This window comes from Nothoprocta perdicaria, unplaced genomic scaffold (assembly GCF_003342845.1).
Source record: "Nothoprocta perdicaria isolate Ctin4 unplaced genomic scaffold, notPer1 scaffold_163, whole genome shotgun sequence".
Lineage (NCBI taxonomy): Eukaryota > Metazoa > Chordata > Aves > Tinamiformes > Tinamidae > Nothoprocta > Nothoprocta perdicaria.
This window is the reverse complement of record NW_020454794.1, coordinates 129843-147873: the sequence shown is the minus strand read 5'-3', so window position 1 is coordinate 147873 and position 18031 is coordinate 129843. Positions and strand designations below refer to the sequence as shown.

The 18031-nt window shown below is 45.4% G+C and overlaps 1 protein-coding gene across 1 annotated transcript in view; it reads right to left on the bottom strand.

Annotated features, from left to right (window-relative positions):
* ATP10A (ATPase phospholipid transporting 10A (putative)) overlaps positions 1-14071 on the bottom strand; it is a 111007-nt gene extending 96936 nt beyond the window's left edge. The window contains exon 1 of the mRNA XM_026035618.1: positions 13629-14071. Coding sequence (XP_025891403.1) covers positions 13629-14071 — 443 coding nt within the window. The remainder of the gene's footprint in view (positions 1-13628) is intronic.
* Positions 14072-18031: the final 3960 nt, after the last annotated feature.

Below are 18031 nucleotides of genomic sequence, written 5' to 3'. Positions count from 1 at the left end.
ATCTTGGAAGAGAAGGTGGCAGATTGAATGCTTCTATAATCTCTGAACTGATCCATGAAGGCTGCTGCTGTTCTTACCTATAGTAGCAGGTTGAATTAAGGACCATATATCCTCACATACAAATGCCACCTACTTGATCACTGCTAAGTGTCAAGACACATTTTCTCTTCACAAGGCAGCAAACCTAACTGGAGGTATGAGAAAGGACAATGATTAGCATCTGAATTCCTCCTTTGTTTTCCAAGTGACCATAGACTTGGATAAGGTGCCTTACTCCTCTTCTGCTTCAATTTTCTCCTTGTACTCACCTTGTAAAATAAACTGACTAATGTTTACAAAATGCCCTCTGCTCCATTACAGAGAAGAAAAAGACAGCAATTGCTCCTTTCATAAACATTTTAAGGTCTATTGAACTCCCAATCRCCTTTTAATAGATTTTCCTAGTTCAAAGACTGAACATTATATGGTGCTACCTGCAACAGTATGTTTTAATCTCCACCTTTCCTGTTGGTTCTGAAGACTCGAGAGACTTGAACCAGCTCCTGTACAGCCAAGGTTTATCTCAAAGCAATGTGCCCATCACCAAGCACAASGTGCCTCATGCAGGCTAACAAGCTTTGCTGAGCAGGGCCTGTTCAGCCTGAGGGAAGGCTGAGGGGGGACCTGATCAGTGTCTATAAATCCATCAAGGGAGGCAGTGAGGAGGAGGGGGCCGACCTCTTTTCAGTGGTGGCCAGTGACAGAACTAGAAGAAACGGCCACAAACTGAAGCACCAAAAGTTCTGCAAGAACTTAAGGGAAACGTTCTCAACAGTGAGGGTGCCAGAGCCCTGGAACAGGCTGCCCAGGGAGGTTGTGGAGTCTCCTTCTCTGGCGATCTTCAAACCCACTTGAACACAGCCCTGTGCCTCATGCTCCAGGTGTCTCTGCTGGAGCAGGGCGGTTGGACTAGATGACCTCTAGAGGTCCCTTCCRACCTTAAGGATTCTATGATTCCATAATCTCTGAAATCSTARTCTGAATAAAGCTGTATCGTGGGGTGCTGCATAGACACACCAGCCTGCTKCACAYTCCCTTGCTGGATAACATAAACATCCTCTCTGTTTCCCTGTACCAACCACCATGGGTAGGGYGTGGGACATGTAAAGATATGGACAGACTTTCATTACAGAGTTGAAGGCCATGGCAGTTGACCTACTACACTATATTATGGCTGTCAGACTGAATAAAYTTAGGTCTCAAACTGAGTTTCTGAAGCCCAGGGTGTTTTCCTTTAGGGAAGTGGGAATGTCTCCTTATTGAGAGGAGACACGTCCAATGCCAGGCAGTGGAGCTGTTCAGAAGTATCATAGTATTCTCCTTGCAGTCAGGTATCTATACTGCCTGCCTTTTTGCTACTTATGCTTAGTGAAAATCTCTTCAAGATGGCCCTATCCCAACATTACTGAGCCATAATTAAAGCACAATTTTTGCTAGGAACATATTAAAAATATAAGTTTTGATCAAAACAGTATTTTACAAACATTTAGTATTATTTAGCAGTCTGAATGTTATTTACTGTGACATAATTATTTTGTTAAAATAATGTATAATAGATAATTTAGAATTATTTTGATAACTGTTTACAACTATTAAAATGTTTTATTTGAACTTTTTATTAGCACTTAGCATTTTTAGTAAAATTTGATTCAATCATTATTGGGAAATTCAGATTCTGCTGTGTCTGACTAGTGAAAAGGATCTTATTTTAGAAAGCCTCTTATTTTAGAAAGCCAGAGAAAACTCACAGCTCAAAGAGAGTTCTCCTGTTGACTTTAAGCAGGATAAACATGACCCTGGAGCATGAATTTCCTAAGCTGCTGTGACACCAATGGGCTACTTTTTGGAAGCCTCCGAAACCTGGTAAGAATGTGTTGTGCTCTTGCTAAGAATTCCTAAGCGGCCTTTTCAGCCCTCTTAAGTTCTTGCTAAGAATGAAATTGGATGGTAGAAATGCAGTAGGAGGAGAACAACTTGCAGTTGAACTTTTTTACACCTGCTTTACTTGAATCTCTTAAGTTCAGTTGGTTTCATTTGTTTTTCAGCACCGCAGCACACATCTTTTGGTAATCTGATCTGTGCTGATGTGATAAATCACACCTACACTGCATGGGTGTTCCACTCCCCAAAAAAGAAAGAAGGAAAAAAAAAAAACAGGTTTCACAAAGGCTCTATTTATTCCAAATTATTTCCTTATCCAAATTTACTCAGGAAACACTGCTACATTAACTGCCAGTAATGAGAATGGTGGTTTACCATCCAGTTGATCACAGCTAAACTGAAATAACCTCTGAAGATCAAATGGAGTCACGCAGTTTCCATTGGCGTGTCCTGAAAATTGTCACGGGCTTTTATTTCAGTCTAAGGACACCTCTGCACTGCATAGAACAGAGCTGGGTGCAGGGTCCCAAACTCTCATGAGCTCTGTCCCATCCACAGGCAGGCAGCTATTGCTTCCTGGACTTGGCTGTATTTTGAGCTACCCGGAGAAGGCAGCACCTCTGCATGGTGCTCTGGAGGGATTTGGATACAGCAGCTGGGGCAGCACTTCTTCTTGCTAAATGTGTGCAGTATAAACCTGCCTTCTGCAGGGTTTYAAAGCACTGGCACTCATGGAAGCAACTGAGCGGGAAATTGCCATTTAAGAAAAAATCTATTTCATTTACCTTTTTCTTTTATTTGAATTGTAGCAGTGCAAAAGGATAAAAGCCTAAGCTTTCTAAATATATGGCTTATAATTTCCCACTGTGTATTGCATACCTTCGAGCTCTCACAAATATGTACAAATGTATGGCCTGGCTATAAAGTTTACAGGGAACTCTGAGCATTCTTCCTGTGCAGATATACATTCTTCCTATATTTTCATATTGCCCGCATTCTCCATGGAACCAGCTGCTGTGAAATGTAATTGGAACTGATTAATTACTAAAGCAGATCAGGGRAAAAAAATAGGTATCAGCTATGAGGAGAGATGTCACAGAAGTGCTGGATGTCTGGAAAAGAAGGAACTYTGCCCTCGAAAGACCAGCAACTGGGTCTGCATCTGGTGTGAACACCCCTCAACTAGCTGGAGGATTGAGCCTTACCCGCTTGTGCCGCTGGGGTTCTGTTCCTAAGCTTTCTTCTGCTGGAAAAGAGGGAAGCACAATGCCCATGTTTTTCTTATATAAAAGAAAATGCTCAAGTTTTTCTTGAGCATCAGCTCGGGGWTATTTTCTGTAAATGGTGAAAGTGATTAAAAAAACAATAAAAATCTTTCTAGAAGTTACCAGATAGGACAGCTCAAGGGAATTTTATTATGACTAAAAGCCAGGACTCAGTGCACAAACAGCCAGTGATAAAGCACAACAGTTAAACAACCTGGGACAAGATGCCAGATACAGAAYGAAAAGTTTCCAACTTAGCAGCAGCAGCAGAGTAGGGACATAAATTAATTATGTCAGGACCGAACAAGCATTACAAAAATCCTCCAAGTCAAAATAAATGCCATTGAAAATAAACTCAGGAACCTCACTCCTYCTCTCCTGCTCACAGAGCTCCATTGGGCTTTTCAAGATTTTACAGAATTCTTACCCTAAATGCTGGAGAAAGTATTTAAAAGRCAAAGATACTACACATGCCCGATACTACATATGTTTAAAAGTCACTATTTTTGTCCTTACCACAATAGGACCTTCCTTAGTACTTCTGTCTGAAAAGGGATTGAATGTTTTGGATTCCAGTTTTCTCATGAGTAATATCCATTTTCTCATGAGCAATGATCAGACCAATGATAAGCAAGTTTTGAAACTGGGCTAATAACTGATAATTTCCACCYGGCTTATTATTTGGAGAAAAAGACAAGATTAAAAACAAACCAGCTACTGACCACAGCACAAATATACAAAACCTCCTAGGTTTATTCCCCCAAATTCCTGCACATGTCAGTACTARCTTTCTTGCACTATGCACAGCAATGCACGGCCAGGCTGAGGTTCCTTTGGSAGACTGTATGCAGCATTTTAGGGGTGCACACACATTTTTCTAGACCTAACTGGCAGACGTCCCACTCCAGAAATACAAGCTATTTCACTGRTAATATGTCAATAGTTGTATTCTATAATGTTGGTAAGACTTCCAAGGTGGAGTCCACTGTGATTCTTGGAACTGATGCAGTAYCATGGATTCATGGTAGAGGCTTTGATGGACCTTAAATGGGACTGTTGAAAAACAGGTGAGAGAGATTAAACATCAGCCCTACTACACCAACAGTTGGTTCAGTCCTGGCACAGTTTTTCTGTTTAACTTGTATTTTGGAAAGCTCCCACAGGATCTGACAGAAAAGGGAACTCCCCCACACAGCCATGCTCCTACCCCTGAGGCAAGGCAGGCAGCACTGAAAATAAGAAGAAAAAAAACAAACACAGGAGACAGTGACCATCAGGAAGAGCACAGTGTCAGTGCTACAGTCCAATGAACCAAGCTTAGGACTTTTGGCATGGCTGGGTGTCTTCCACGGCGGCACCTCCCGTGGCTTCACGGTGGGTCTGCACATGCCCGTGCTCACACACGGGTGAGTGCTGAAATTCCAGCACTGTAACTAACATGGAGACCCAGGGGCAATGAGTGACCSGGGTCATCTCACCGCTGACCCACCCGGCTCAATCCCTGTTCACGTCACATTATGGCTTGCAAGTTTTAACATCTGATTACAGGACATAATAATAAGCCCAATAACCACGTGTGCTATCTGTGAGATACCTGACACTGAGGCCTCACTTTCCCCCACTAACAGCAATGCCTACATTGACCTCTTGCATTGACACTCCACAGCCCTTCCAGGCAGCCCTCTAGGCACCCCTAGACAAATGGAAGACAGCAGAACTAGGCACCTTCTACCTTATGTTTCAATACCCATCCCCAAAAGCTGCATCTGAGGTTAAAAGGCAGTTAGCATAATATAAAGACTCATTCAGGTAGACTGAAAAACCCCACAGAAATGTAAATATAATCGGTTATTAAAGGAGGGAAATTATTTATACAACTAATCTCTTACACTGTTTCTCAGCTTTGAGATGAACTGCATAAATATAACTCACAATATGAACAACATGTTAATGAAAGGCAGAATAGGGCAGAGCTGGAACAGTGCAGACTGGGTTAGCTCCTTCATCACACAGGGGAATATACTTATATCTATGATTTACAAAGTGCAGTTCTTAAATTAATCATTAAAAATGTTCAGCAGGACAGGTCATTCTCTACAGTCCAAAAATCGTATTGAGCATAGATAGGAGTTAAAATTCAGTCTTTCTAAGTTTACAGGCAGGATTCCTCTTACTCAGGTTTAGCCGAGTAAGTCTAGCCAGGTTTCTGCTGTATTTGCATTGGAGAGAGGCAAGGACTCCTCCTCTCCCAATCCCTGCTAGTGCCTGTGTCTCAAATAGCYGGGAAAGATTCTCCCCTCTTTCCCCACCCCTCCAGGTGCCGAACGCTCTCCGTTGCCCATGGCAGGAGTTTAGACGACTCGGATGCAAAACTTCCAGCTAAAAGGGACGTGCAATGAATCGCGCCTCACGCGGCCAGAGAGCACCTGATAAATTGCCTCAGGAAACACCCGTGTCGGGTCAGGGAGAGCCTAATTAGCACCCGAGCGATTTCCTGCCAGGCAGCCGCACACGGGCGCTCCGCTGCGCTGCCCGGGGACGGCAGCTAACTGCGGGTGCAGAAGAGCTCAGGCACGAAACAACCTGCCAGGAGAGCAGGGATTCCAAGCACTGCTGATCAAATGTGAACGTATGACAGCGAGGGGAGGAAGATCAAAGTGCTTTCAAGTGTGCAGATAAAAATAAAAGGTGTGTTTACTCTGGTAAACTGTCTATGAAATGTGTGTTTATTCTGGTACGTGCAGTTGTATGATCAAGCTTTTGCTTCCCGCTTTGCAGTAAAGCAAAGAGGGAACAAGGGGAAGCAGAGAGTGAGAACACGGAAATTTCAAAAAGGGAGGAAAAGAAAGCATGGAAAGCATTTGAACCTCCAAAAATAACTGTGGATTCACATAGAAATAATGCACTACTATTGCAACATCAGACTTGTGTGGGTTAGGTGAAATTTCTTAGAATTTACTTTTTCTCTGAATGAATTGCTTTCTTATGCACGTCTTGATCTTTTAAAACTGCCCTTTGAAGAGACTGGCTGTTAACCTTCCTGCTAAACTCTRTCCAAGGACATCTCTCCCAAGGCCCCTTACTCAGTGTCGGGGTTTTGAGAGATCCCCAACATCCTCATTGTATTTAGGAGACATTCAGCACTTAATGTGCTGGTCTCAATATCTTAGAAAGAGTTCACAACAAACTGTGCCAAGGACTGGTGAACAAACAAAATCATCAGCAAAGAGCCCAAACAGGCACGCTGAGAGGTTCCTGCTCAAGGGAATGTCCAAGGGGAGGCAGGAAGGGGAACAGATGCTGGCGGGAGCATATGGGTACGTGGCTATGCAGCACMTGAGAAGTCTGGCAGGCATCAGATAACGAAGAACAAAGGCTACCAGTGCTGTCCCTTCATAATTGACTTTCTCTTTCCCTCCGAAAGGACTGAACTAAAAACCTCCCTGGGAAATAGAGAGGTAGCAAATATTCTGCAGTTGTGTTCACACATTCTGTGTTAATGTAATGGCAGCACAGACATATCCGAGCTGGAGTGCAGCTGTCTGTCAAGCGCTTAAACTCTTCCTTGAAGTAGGTCAGTATTTCCAGGCAACCAGAACATAAAAACAAAACAAGTGACCTCCATGCCTATTATAACAAATCTCCAGCAGAGTGCGGGTTTATGAAATGACTGGACGTGATGCAAATGTTGGCTGCTGCGCTGGAGAGCCTGGCCTACTTGTCACACCACTCTGGAATAACTGTAATCAGACATGAATACAACTATAACAAAACAGCCAAGGAGATGGCAGATGCTTCCTACCTCTAAAATGTGTGCCTTGACAGTGTAGGAGTGTCCTCTGACAAAACAGCATGGCCTTAAGGTTATAAGATGACCATGGTAGAGATCTTCACCTGCTATACTCTAGGCACTGAATAAAACACTGTCGTATTGGAGCAAGGGACTTGCAGGTTGGGCCATTAGCAGTTTTCCATGCACAGACTGTTAAGCTGCATCCTAGCAAAAGTAAAAAGGATGCCATTCTGCTTATGAACTTAGGTATTTCCACTCACCAAGAACACTTAGTCTRAAAACCCCTCATTCCCATCTCATGGTCACGCGAGAAAGACTGGACTAACTCATTTAGGGCTGTGTGGGTCATTTTCCTCAAATTAAATCTGGAGATCTGCTTTATCCTGGTCCCTTTTTGATCATTATCAAATCTTTTTCTGTCAACGATGCATTTTGTTTGCACTCATTTTATCAGCTGAGCTCAGCAATAAGGTCACTCAAGCTTCTTGCACAGGATGTCATGCTCTTTCCTCTCCACACCACCGCAGACACCCACCTCAGGAAAAGCTGCAAGCAAGTGCCTTTTGAGTATTTGTATTCAGGGCGCCTTCTGCTACAGGTCAATGCTTGTGGTTGTCAGGAATCAGAGAAAACTCCTGCCTGTGTCTCCACACAGTATTAGTAAGGGCTCGGTGTGTGTCTTAGCGTTGTGTCTGCTCCAGACTTTGTAAATATGCCATCCACTGAAACATGCTCTGCGTGCCCACAGTGTGCAGAGTCTTGCTGCCACTTCCCAGGGAGACAGGGTCAGGCAGAGGGTATTTCTGCAGCTTTAGCAGCAGGCTCTGGATTGTGTTTCTGCTGAGGCTCTCACCTGGGTTCAACCAAGTTACTGGCCACTCATATTTGTATCAGTGCCAACATCCAAATAAAAACAGCAAGACTGTAGGTGAACTGGGGAAACTGGTTTTCCTCTGGAGCTATGCGAAGAGAAACAGTCTTCCACTTTTCATGTGCTTAATTGCTCTCAGTATTTGTGGTTGCTAAAACCAAGCCCACACAGTGTAAATCCTGAAAATAAGGCACAGCCCTGGAGCCATGTGTTTCGCTTCCCAGCTGCACTACCCTCACTGCACGTATACCCAGCAAACCCCAAAGGCCTGGTGCTGTGGGGCCAGAGGTGGGCACATGCTGCCTGCTCCTGGGCACAACAACTCCCCTGYACATGGGCAATCCTCTAACATTCCCCCAGTACAGTTCAAGTCTCTCATTAAGAGCTTGCAAGTGCTACTCTTCAAATCTGCTTTGGCAGGACTGGTCTGCGTGCCCTGGCCATGTTTTGCCATGCTGGCTGAGGAACAGTTCCATAAAATACTGTTTTGTAGCATGCCAGGATGCCAATGTATACATTTTCAATTTGGCTTATTAGAAGAGACCAAGAAAAGGTAGAATCAAGAATCAAATATCAAGCAGAGTTGAACCACGCACACAAGTGCTTTATTTTCTATAGTTTCTCTGGAAATGTACTTTGAAAGAATCAAGTAGATTCTTTCAATCACCTCTAGCAAGAAGCACGATCTCAAGATAATACTGACATAAAAGAACATGTGGATGAGTGCAGAAGGTGGTCATCTATACTTTTTGAATGTCTTTTTAACACAAGCTATGATATCCCTTCAAAATGCTGTCTTAAATCACAAAAGTTAGTAGGGACATCACCAGCTCGTTCAGTGAAGATTAACAAGATCTTCTTTGGCTGTTGGCCACAGAGGTGTGTGCAACAGCCCACAGCTGCTCTCCTGAAATCCATCCTATACAAACTGAGCAGCTTAGTAATGAGGGGTAAGCATTTTTCTTTTAGTTACACTCATGCACTTAGGAAAATTGCCTCACATTGGACAGCAAAAGTACTGCATATACATAAACTTGCAGGGATGGATGGTTTCTTATGTTCTGGCTACATCATACAGGAGAAGATGCGCACTGACCTCCTCTGACACTAGAATAACTCTGCAGAATGAATTTGCACTCCTTTTAGTCTATACTATGAGCTCCTGCTACACGTCCCGGGAAGTTAATTCGCTGCCAGAGTTGCCCAAACTGAAGCAAAGAAACAGCACCTCTCTGAAACTGAAGGAAACACTGACTTCACTGACACAGATGCAGACTACTATTTCCTGCCATCAGCTCTTCGGTGCACCAAGCTCGCAGAGGAAACTGAGTAATCCCAGGTAGTTTCCTTCTGAATCACATCTAGTGGCAGTTGCTTTCTGGAAAGGATGAGACAGTTTATTTCTTAAGGTGAGAAATGTCTTGGCCTATCTGTAGTTCTTGGGACCAGAAGCTGCTCTACCAGAAGCATTCTTTAGCAATGTTCTTAAATGGACATAGCAAGAAGGAGAGAGTAGACTGAAAGAGCAAAACCCCCAAATTTGGAATTTAAGGCTCCTAGAAAAACACTAGCTGAGATTATTTCACCAACACAGCTCTGAGTCAGTTACAAAATACAACTTCCTGCTGAATGATTGATGGTATTTTTTGTCATTTCAGTTACCACTACTTGTCTTCTATTTACAAACCATGCTAATGTATACTGTGCTTTGCAGCAGCATGCCAAGAGCAAAGCCCCTGCACATAAGAATATTAACACTTCTTCTTGTAGGGGAAGCGCAGTTCTATCATATATTAGCAAGCGCAGTGATGCACATGTCCTTGAATTACTTGGAACAGACATTTACATGTGCCATCCACGTCTGTAGAAAAGACTGGAGGTCAACAACTGCAAACAGAAAGTCACCCTCCAGGTCCAACTGAACCCCGAAAAGAAGCTCACCTAAGGAGATTTCACCATGAAAAATATTATGATTTGGAGAATTTGTGATCTCCACTTTTCAATCTCCATCCATCGATCCATCATGCRTGGTAGAAATGAGGAACAGAGAAGGAGAAAGGAGACCAAGAAAGCTGGTAACAGAGCTACAGAGCTGCAAAGATTATACCCACAAAATTTTCTGCAGATTAGGCTCTAATCCAAGGTTTAAACCTGCATTGAAAACTGACTAAGCAAGAGCTTTAGCTGTGATCTAGGCATCTGACTTAAGCACCTGAATGCAATCTAAGTTYTAGGTGAAGCTGCCTCCTGAAGTAAGTGTCTAAGTTCCTCTATGGAGTGAAACACAAGAGGTTTCTTTAAAGACCTTCAGAGATAGCCCTCTTAACCATTAGCATTTCCCTGGGATGCTTCATTCCTTGACACAAGCTGCCAGTTCAAACAGCTCATTTCAACTAACTCAAAGAATCAGGTCTCTTCCTTTACAGCGAGCAGCTCGAGCAAACAGTAGCTTTTGAGGTTTATCTGCAAAATATCCCAAGTTTCTAAGTTAAAGATTTCTTCTCATTCTTTGAAAAGAAGCTAGAAGTCTCTCTCTAGCTTTTCTTCAGGTTGCATCATCTTTTACTGTGCTCGTCCGATTAGTTTGGCAACGATCAGCCACTGAGTCATTGATTCAGCAGCAGTTGTATGAGGAAGGGTCATCTGAGTCCACACCACTGGGAAGGCGGGAGGAAGAAACCTCGCCTGCACAGCAGCTGTTGAGCACTCTGCGGAGCAGGAGAAGAGCATTTCCCCCACACAACGTTCAGATTCCTGACGGGGGCTGTCTGTGTAAGTTATGGCAGGGAAACTTGCAGGAGACATTGCTCTCATGCTGCTGGAGATGCTTTTTGATGAATTGTCACGAGCAGTAGTAGGCCCTAATGATCCCTAAGTTCTCTCCACCATGTAGATCTCACATCATTAATTGCTGCTTGTTTATAAAGCAGGACTGGTCTTTCAGCAGCCAGGAAAGCAGCACATGGAGGATATATGACAGACCACACAACCTCACTTGAATCTTGGTCACTAAAGAGACAAGAGTATATAACATAAGATCAAGGCATTTACTCTGGTACAGCGAAGCAAAAGACCCTGCTCACTGTTAAAACTAGCTACTGTCTGCTATRCTGTGTTTGAAGTGGTTCTCCTCTTTCAGCGGTGTGGGTGGGTGACAGAAAAAGGAGCCTGTCACAGTGCAGAGTCTCAGGCCTACCCCATCTTTAAGGAGGCCTCTTTCAAGCCTGTGAAGTACCTACCTGCAAGAGAGGAGCCACTGCTCTCCACTATTTCCAGTAACTCTAGGAGAGCACATGACTGTGGTGATGTTCATTAACCTGCCCTACCTACAGAAGCACCTGTATCGAGGACAGGATTTGCATCGAGTCTGCCTATATGACACCACAAGGAAGTCACTGAACAAAAAAAGAGGAAAAAAAAAGAGGAAAAAAAAAAAAAAAAAGAGGCAGAGAGAGTCACTGTAAAACAAACATGGAGAGAAAAGCTGTTATCACTGCTTTTTTATGCGACATCTATCCTTCATCATTTTGTCCAGAAGAAAATATAAGGAAACAAAATGAAATCACAGCCTTCCTGCTTCTGGCATTACAGCATTTCTAAACTCACACCCAGCAACATTCATGAGCTTGACACAAATATCTCAGTCTTGGTTCCCTCTTTCAAGTTTCAGCTACTGAAGTCATGCGAGGTACTGGGAAACTTAGTTGGGGCTGGAGAGTGTTCCAGAAGGTGATTTTGTAAACCTTAAAAAAAGGCTAAAGGAAGTCTAAAAAAGAAAAAGGCAGATTAAAAACATAAAACCAAATTATTTTACTTAATTTTTTTTKKGGGGGGAGGAGGAGGACTACAGGGACTGATTCCTAATTACCGCTTAGAGGTGGAAATAGGGGAGCTGCTGCTCTGCTTCTGCAGACTGCTTTATTTACCCTTTGCTCCTACTCAAAACCTCTATTTGAATAGGTGGCTGAGAGCCTCTGAGCTTTCACATTCATTGTCCCACAGGGATTAAGTCGATATGTACCTTTCATGTAAACACAAAGGCTACCCAAACTTCTCTCAAATTAATCCATGTAAATGTCACTCAAAAGTAGTCCAAATTCTGCAGTCTGAGAACAGTTCTGATTTGGGTCTGGCAGAACATAAGCATTTCTGTATGCTTTTGTGGGACTCCCAAAACAGCACAAGTGACATTAATACCAAAGGGGCAAGTTTTGTCATAGTTACTCCCTTTTTTTTTTTGGCAGCAGACAGGGCTCAGGAAAATTGCCGAGAGAAGAAACATTCCAGAGTTAATATACTACTACTAGCATTTGTGGGTATTTCAAACAGTTTCAGCAACAGGTACTTCATTTTTGAACCCAGGACACCAGACAACCCGTTTCTAAACTACTTTTATATGAAGAGGGCTACATTTTACTATTCTTATTAGCACTATTTAACTTCAAGAATAGTCCYTTATCCTGCCACTCTCCCCCTCATCACAGAACTGTTCACAGAGCAGCTACAGGTGAGCTTGGCAGTAGRCACAGACTCTTGTTAGTGCTGCCTACATGTGTGATTTGGCTGGGTTTGTTATTTTTGCTTTAATTGATGTAAATAAGAGCATGTGCCTTGTGTTCCCACRCGTGCATCTCTATAGGCAGGGGTATATCCCAGGCTGAGATTTCTTGTGTGATATGAGTCTGTGAAATAAAAAAAAAAAAATTAAGTTTGCTGAACGTTGAGAGCGTGGATTTTTTTAGTTTTCTTTTTTTCTACAGGACTTTTCTGCAAGAGGAGAGTTGATCCCTGCCTTCCTGCATACGTCAGCCCAGAGGACCCCTCCCAGACAGCTCGGAGAATCAGTACAAGCGTCTTGGCACGTGTCTCACTTCTGCTACATCCATGAGCATGAAACGGAACTAAAACTTACTCCGGTGGAAGCAAGTGGTCTTCCCTCAACCCTCAGGAAAATCATGGCTTGAGCTACTTGTGAGACAACTCTGGCAAGGTTCAAAGCAAAACAGAAGTTCTGTGAAGCTGGATTCTGAGCCCATGAAAATGTTAACACAAAAGTCATTTCAGTCTGATTTATAGATACCAAGGAAGCGGTCTAAAACTACGGCCCAGATCATTAAAAAGAAAACAAAAGCTTTCTGTTTGGAGGGGATGGAGAACCTAACACTGAGGGAGGTAGGGAACGGTGACAGCAGGGACGATAAATAAAAAGGATTCACTTAAAGTAAACGTCCAGTGCATGTTGCATTCCTTAGGAAAGCAAACCCAGCACGGCCTCGCTACTTTGCACATCGCGAAACCTCCCGCTTCAACTCAAAGGCAGAAGCCTCCGGCCTCTCTCCTTTGCTCTGCAAAGATTTAATAGCAGATAACTTGAGCAAGGTCTCATATTACTCCAGCCACATTAATGCCTGCAAACATAGCAAAGTTCTCCCATCGAGGCCTGCAAACCAAGCAGCGCTCGCGACGCTCACGCTCCCTCTGCCACGCTCCATCCTCCCTTCCAAACGTAGCACACTACAGAGGCCAGAGCACATACACACACAGAAATGCTGCTTACTCATATTCCAGTAATCCACCGCGGCATTCCCAGCGGGGCCAGCTTTCGCCTGGGATGCCAGGGACTTTATGAACACCCGCAATTTTGGATGAAGAGGCGGGAGACGCCAGGGATGACCTGGCACCTCCTGGTGCTCGGGCTGAACCAAAGCGCTTCCACGTGGGCCTGCCCGCAGTCCCGTGCTCGGACACGGGCCRACACGAGCCCCCGCGGCCGCCTCACCTGCTGTACACCAGGCACTCCATGTGGTTGATCTCCTCGTCGGAGCGGTAGCGGCTGTAGTCCTCCCACAGGTCCTTGATGGCCGTGACGGCCAGGATGAAGAGCACGGGCGCCAAGGCCAGCTCCGGCTGGAAGGCGTTGACGGCCGGCACGAAGTTGAGCAGGGCGATGAAGACGAAGTAGACGTTGGCCAGGCGGTGGAACTGCTCGAAGAGGTTCTTGGGCAGGAAGGAGAGCGCCGTGTACTTGGTAGTYTTGAGGCGGTTGCTGGCCAGCACCGTCCTCTTGGACTTCTCCGCCTCGGCCTCGGGCGGCAGCAGGTTGGAGCGCACCAGCCGCGTCCTGCTCTCCTTCCTCCTCCTCCGCCTCCTCTTCCTCTGCCTCTCCCTGTGCCCCGGCGGCACCTGGGCCGCCCCCTCCGCCCCGCTGCTGCCCTGGGACATGTCGGGCCCGAGGCGGGCAGGGAAACCCTGCGGGGAGAGCGGCAGCCCCGCGGCGCGGCGACCTCCCGCCCTGCCGCCTAAGTTATCATCGCCCGCCGCGGCGCCCGCGTTCCTCTTCCCCGGCGGGCGGGCGGGCGGGCAGGGAGGAGGGCGCTTGCAGCCCTCTCCAAACTGCCGCGCTCGGCCCTCGCTTTCCCCTCCCCGGCCGGGGAGGGACGTGGGCCGGCGGCAAAGCCGAGCCCTCCTCCTCCTCCTCCTCCTCCTCCCGCCGCCGCCGCCTCGCCCTGGCCCGCGCGGGTGTCAGTGTGGCGGGGCTGTGTATGTGTGGGGGGGAGCCGGCCCTGCTTCCGCCGGGACGTTGGGCGCGAACGGGAGCGTCGGGCGCGCGCGGGAGCGCCGCCCTGCCCCGCGGGCCGTTATGGCGCGCGGCGGGGATGGCGCCGGCCCCTCCGGCGCGGAGGCGGCGGGTGACGTTTCTCGCGCCGCCTCGGACTTTCCGTTACCCGGCGGGAGGCGGCGGCGGCGGAGAACGTTTGAGTTTAACTAACTAACTAACTAACCAAGTGAACGAAACACTCCCACTTGGAAGCGTTTGCACTTCTGCTGCCGGCTCTGCTCGGAGAGCACCAGAGCGAACGGGAGTTCTTACGGGCTGACTCATCTCAGAATCCTCCGAGGGAACCGCGTGGCCTCCGTTATCCGTTCGTCCAACATGAGCAGAGTAGCCCAGAGTCTCCCGAATCCGCCCCCGTGCCTGGCACACCCGGCAAATGCGGMGGGCAGGAGTGATGTCAGCCCCGGAGGCTGCAGCGGAAAACACGCGTTCGTTAGGAGAGCATTAGACACCTTTGGGTGTATTTTCTCCTGCAGATTGCGGTAACCAAAAAGCCACATGCACAGGCTACACAAGAAAAGGGGCATAAAGTTTGAGGTAGATCACTTCAAGTTGTGACTAAGCTGTAGGACTGATGTATTTTGTGGCATGATATTCTGGCCTGATGCTTGGAGATCCCAAACTGGAGACGTATTCTGCTCAGCAGCAAGCACCTAGTGCTCGTCACCAGGTTTCTTGTGCAAGGGGAGGAGGAAGAATTGGTTTTGATTCCTTAAGTCTATTTAAACAACAACAACAAAAAAAAAACTAAAAAATACCAAATTAAACTTTCTATGTCGTTTTTTTTACCTTGGTTCATCAGTTTACACTTTGAGTTAACTTCAGTGGAAGCTGGAATGAAGAAGAATCCTACTGCTGCGTGACACAAGTGCTGCACTTGTGTAAGGAGGGCTCAGTGCTGCTCTGTGGTGTGCCCAGAAACTTTGTCACTTGGAGACACTTAAACRGTGCTGTTTGCAATAAGCTCTGCAGATACTTCCCCAGAGGTGTTGTTGGGCCTTTGGGCCACTGGACTCTCTACCTCAGGGACTCCCCATGCTGGGGGCTCCGGTTATCTCAGTCATCTAACCCTCCTCCAGGATTAGGACTCACACACCACGCAGGCTTCATCCTTCTTAGGATGTCTCTGTCACTTATCTGTGTAACAGATGAGGGGTTAGATGRGAAGTGACAGCAATCTTTGCTCTTTTCTGATGCATGTCACCTCTCAAAGCAAACTCTGCAGATCTTTATGATAGGACCATTTCCTCTTGTCTTATGTGCTGATTACTAGGAAAATCATTAAATAGTACTGACAYGTAAACCATCAACCTAAGACAGCTAGGGCAAGTTGGACTTTCACAGGAGCTCCAGCCAGCCTAAGATCTCAGCACTGCACTCCTACCCCTTCTGACTCCTRTATGCCCGGCCTTTGCCTTCACCGGTTGCAAAACCCATCTGAGCCGGTACTGAACCCATCCAGCCCTCTGAGCTGATAGAAATGGAGCAGCACGAGGCCAAGCAAGCAGCAGAGCATGAGGCCTGTGGATGGTGGCAGTGCAGCAATCAAATGGGTGCCGCCTCCTTGAGGAAAATGCCAAAATCTGCACCTTGCAATATGTGGAAAAACCTGGGAATGAATGCCTAACTCCATCAGCTTGGAAAATATCCCTAGGACATTATCTCCCTAGGATTCAGTTAAGGTTCTGCAGGCTAGTTGGGTCCTTCTGAGAGTCCGGCGCTGCATTTGGTTGCTGAGCAGTTGAAAATCTGGCATAGAGCTTTCATTGAAGGATGGCCCAAACTCTTTTATATTATTTTATAGATGCTATCAGAGATGCTACAGCACACAGATATTTCAAAAAAGTAAAAGTATCTGCTGGCTGAGCTGAGCCGCTGAGAAACAGGTGAGTCCACACTCTGATACTTTATATGAAAGTAGTGTATAGGCTAGGTTTTATATTACATGTCCAGCAAACAGCGACCAAAAGTGATTTAAAAACTGGATATGTAGTACCATTAAGCTTTCAATCACAGACATGAGTACAAGGTAAGAAAAGGCACTCACTCAAATGTACCTTAAGTTGTTCATTTAGGGAAAATGTCCATGATGGCAAGTTTTGAGAGCCTAACCAGGGATGAATTGTGCTTAGACTCAGTGACACTGGCTGAACCTTCAACCTTAGGTATTCCAAAATTGACAATTAGAGCCCCGTAACTGTGAGAACTACTTTAAAAGTCACTGGGCTGTATTTTAAAACCTGTTTCACTTGCATTCTATTTTTTAGAACTCCAAGTTCACATTAACCTTTTTTTTTTCCTCACATAGGAGGAACAGGAGAGAAAGTCAGTTTAACAAAATTAAATAGAAGCTGAACTTCGTACGTAATCCCCAGCTCAGGTAATTGAGTCTTACAGATTGACACGTCAGCAAAATGAAACAGACAGTTGGGTTGGAGATTTGAAGACTTCTGTATTTGGTTGCTAAAACCTTACTTTTGAAACAGTTTAGTGACTTTGTATAACAACACTAAGGACTGCCCTTGAAAAACTTTGCCATAAAAAAGGGGCAGAAACTATGCAACATCCCACTGGTCCAGAGCAGACAAAACTCTTGTTCTGGTCTCTCCGACAAGGTCTGGTCTCTCTGGCCTCCCTGACGAGGCCTCTCTCTTTTTCTGTTTTCTATTTTCTGTTTTTTTTTTTTTCTTTCTCATTTTGCATTTTCTTTTTCCTCTTTTTCTTTTTGCTACTAATCTGTTTTTATTAATATAAGCAAGCTAGAATATCACTAGGCAGTGAAATTTTTTATGTTTACTGTAGCAGTCTCTCAGGCATATGAGACACCCGAAGTCTTGGATATTTATTCTAAAACCTAAGGACACGTAATCCATGAGTAATAAAAACAAGTGTTCAAGCTTATTATAAATGCCTTTAAAATCTAGTGTTTGCTAGACTTTGCTACCCAAAGGGTTTTGTGGTATAGGCACTCCCTAGAGTTCAGTCTCACCTGGCTCTTTCTGAGTATGGCTATGAATGAGAGGTTTAAGGAAGCACAAATGTTTGTATTTGAGCACTTATCCAAGCTCTTCCTGCCCCCATCAGCCAGACATATGAGGCTGCAAATGTGAGGCAGGCTGCAAATTCAACCCTCAATGTGTATAAAATGCACGTGCACAAATCTGGCCCTAGCTTTTGGGTTGCACAAAGACAAGTGTGGTTTGGAGTGCTTGCTAATTTGGACACACCAGAGTCTCCATCGTATGGCCTCTTGTGGAGGAAAGGGGGCAGCAGATGGCTGCCTTTAGATGAGTCCAGATGATGCACAGTCCTTACAAGACATAACTCTTCTAGAAACGTGGGCTGTCTGGAGACAGCTCTGTCGTTGCTAGAGATTAGAATTACTGGATAGTCTAAAATAAAACATTGGTCTTTTACCATTTTGTTGGAGCAAAGTATTAAAAGTAGAGAAWGTCTGAGGATTACTCTATGCACAAATTTAGCTCTTGCTGCCACCCACAAATGTCTCCCTCTTGGGCAAAGCTCTTCTTTCAGTGACTCATGGCTGCTTTTGGCTGCCATCCATC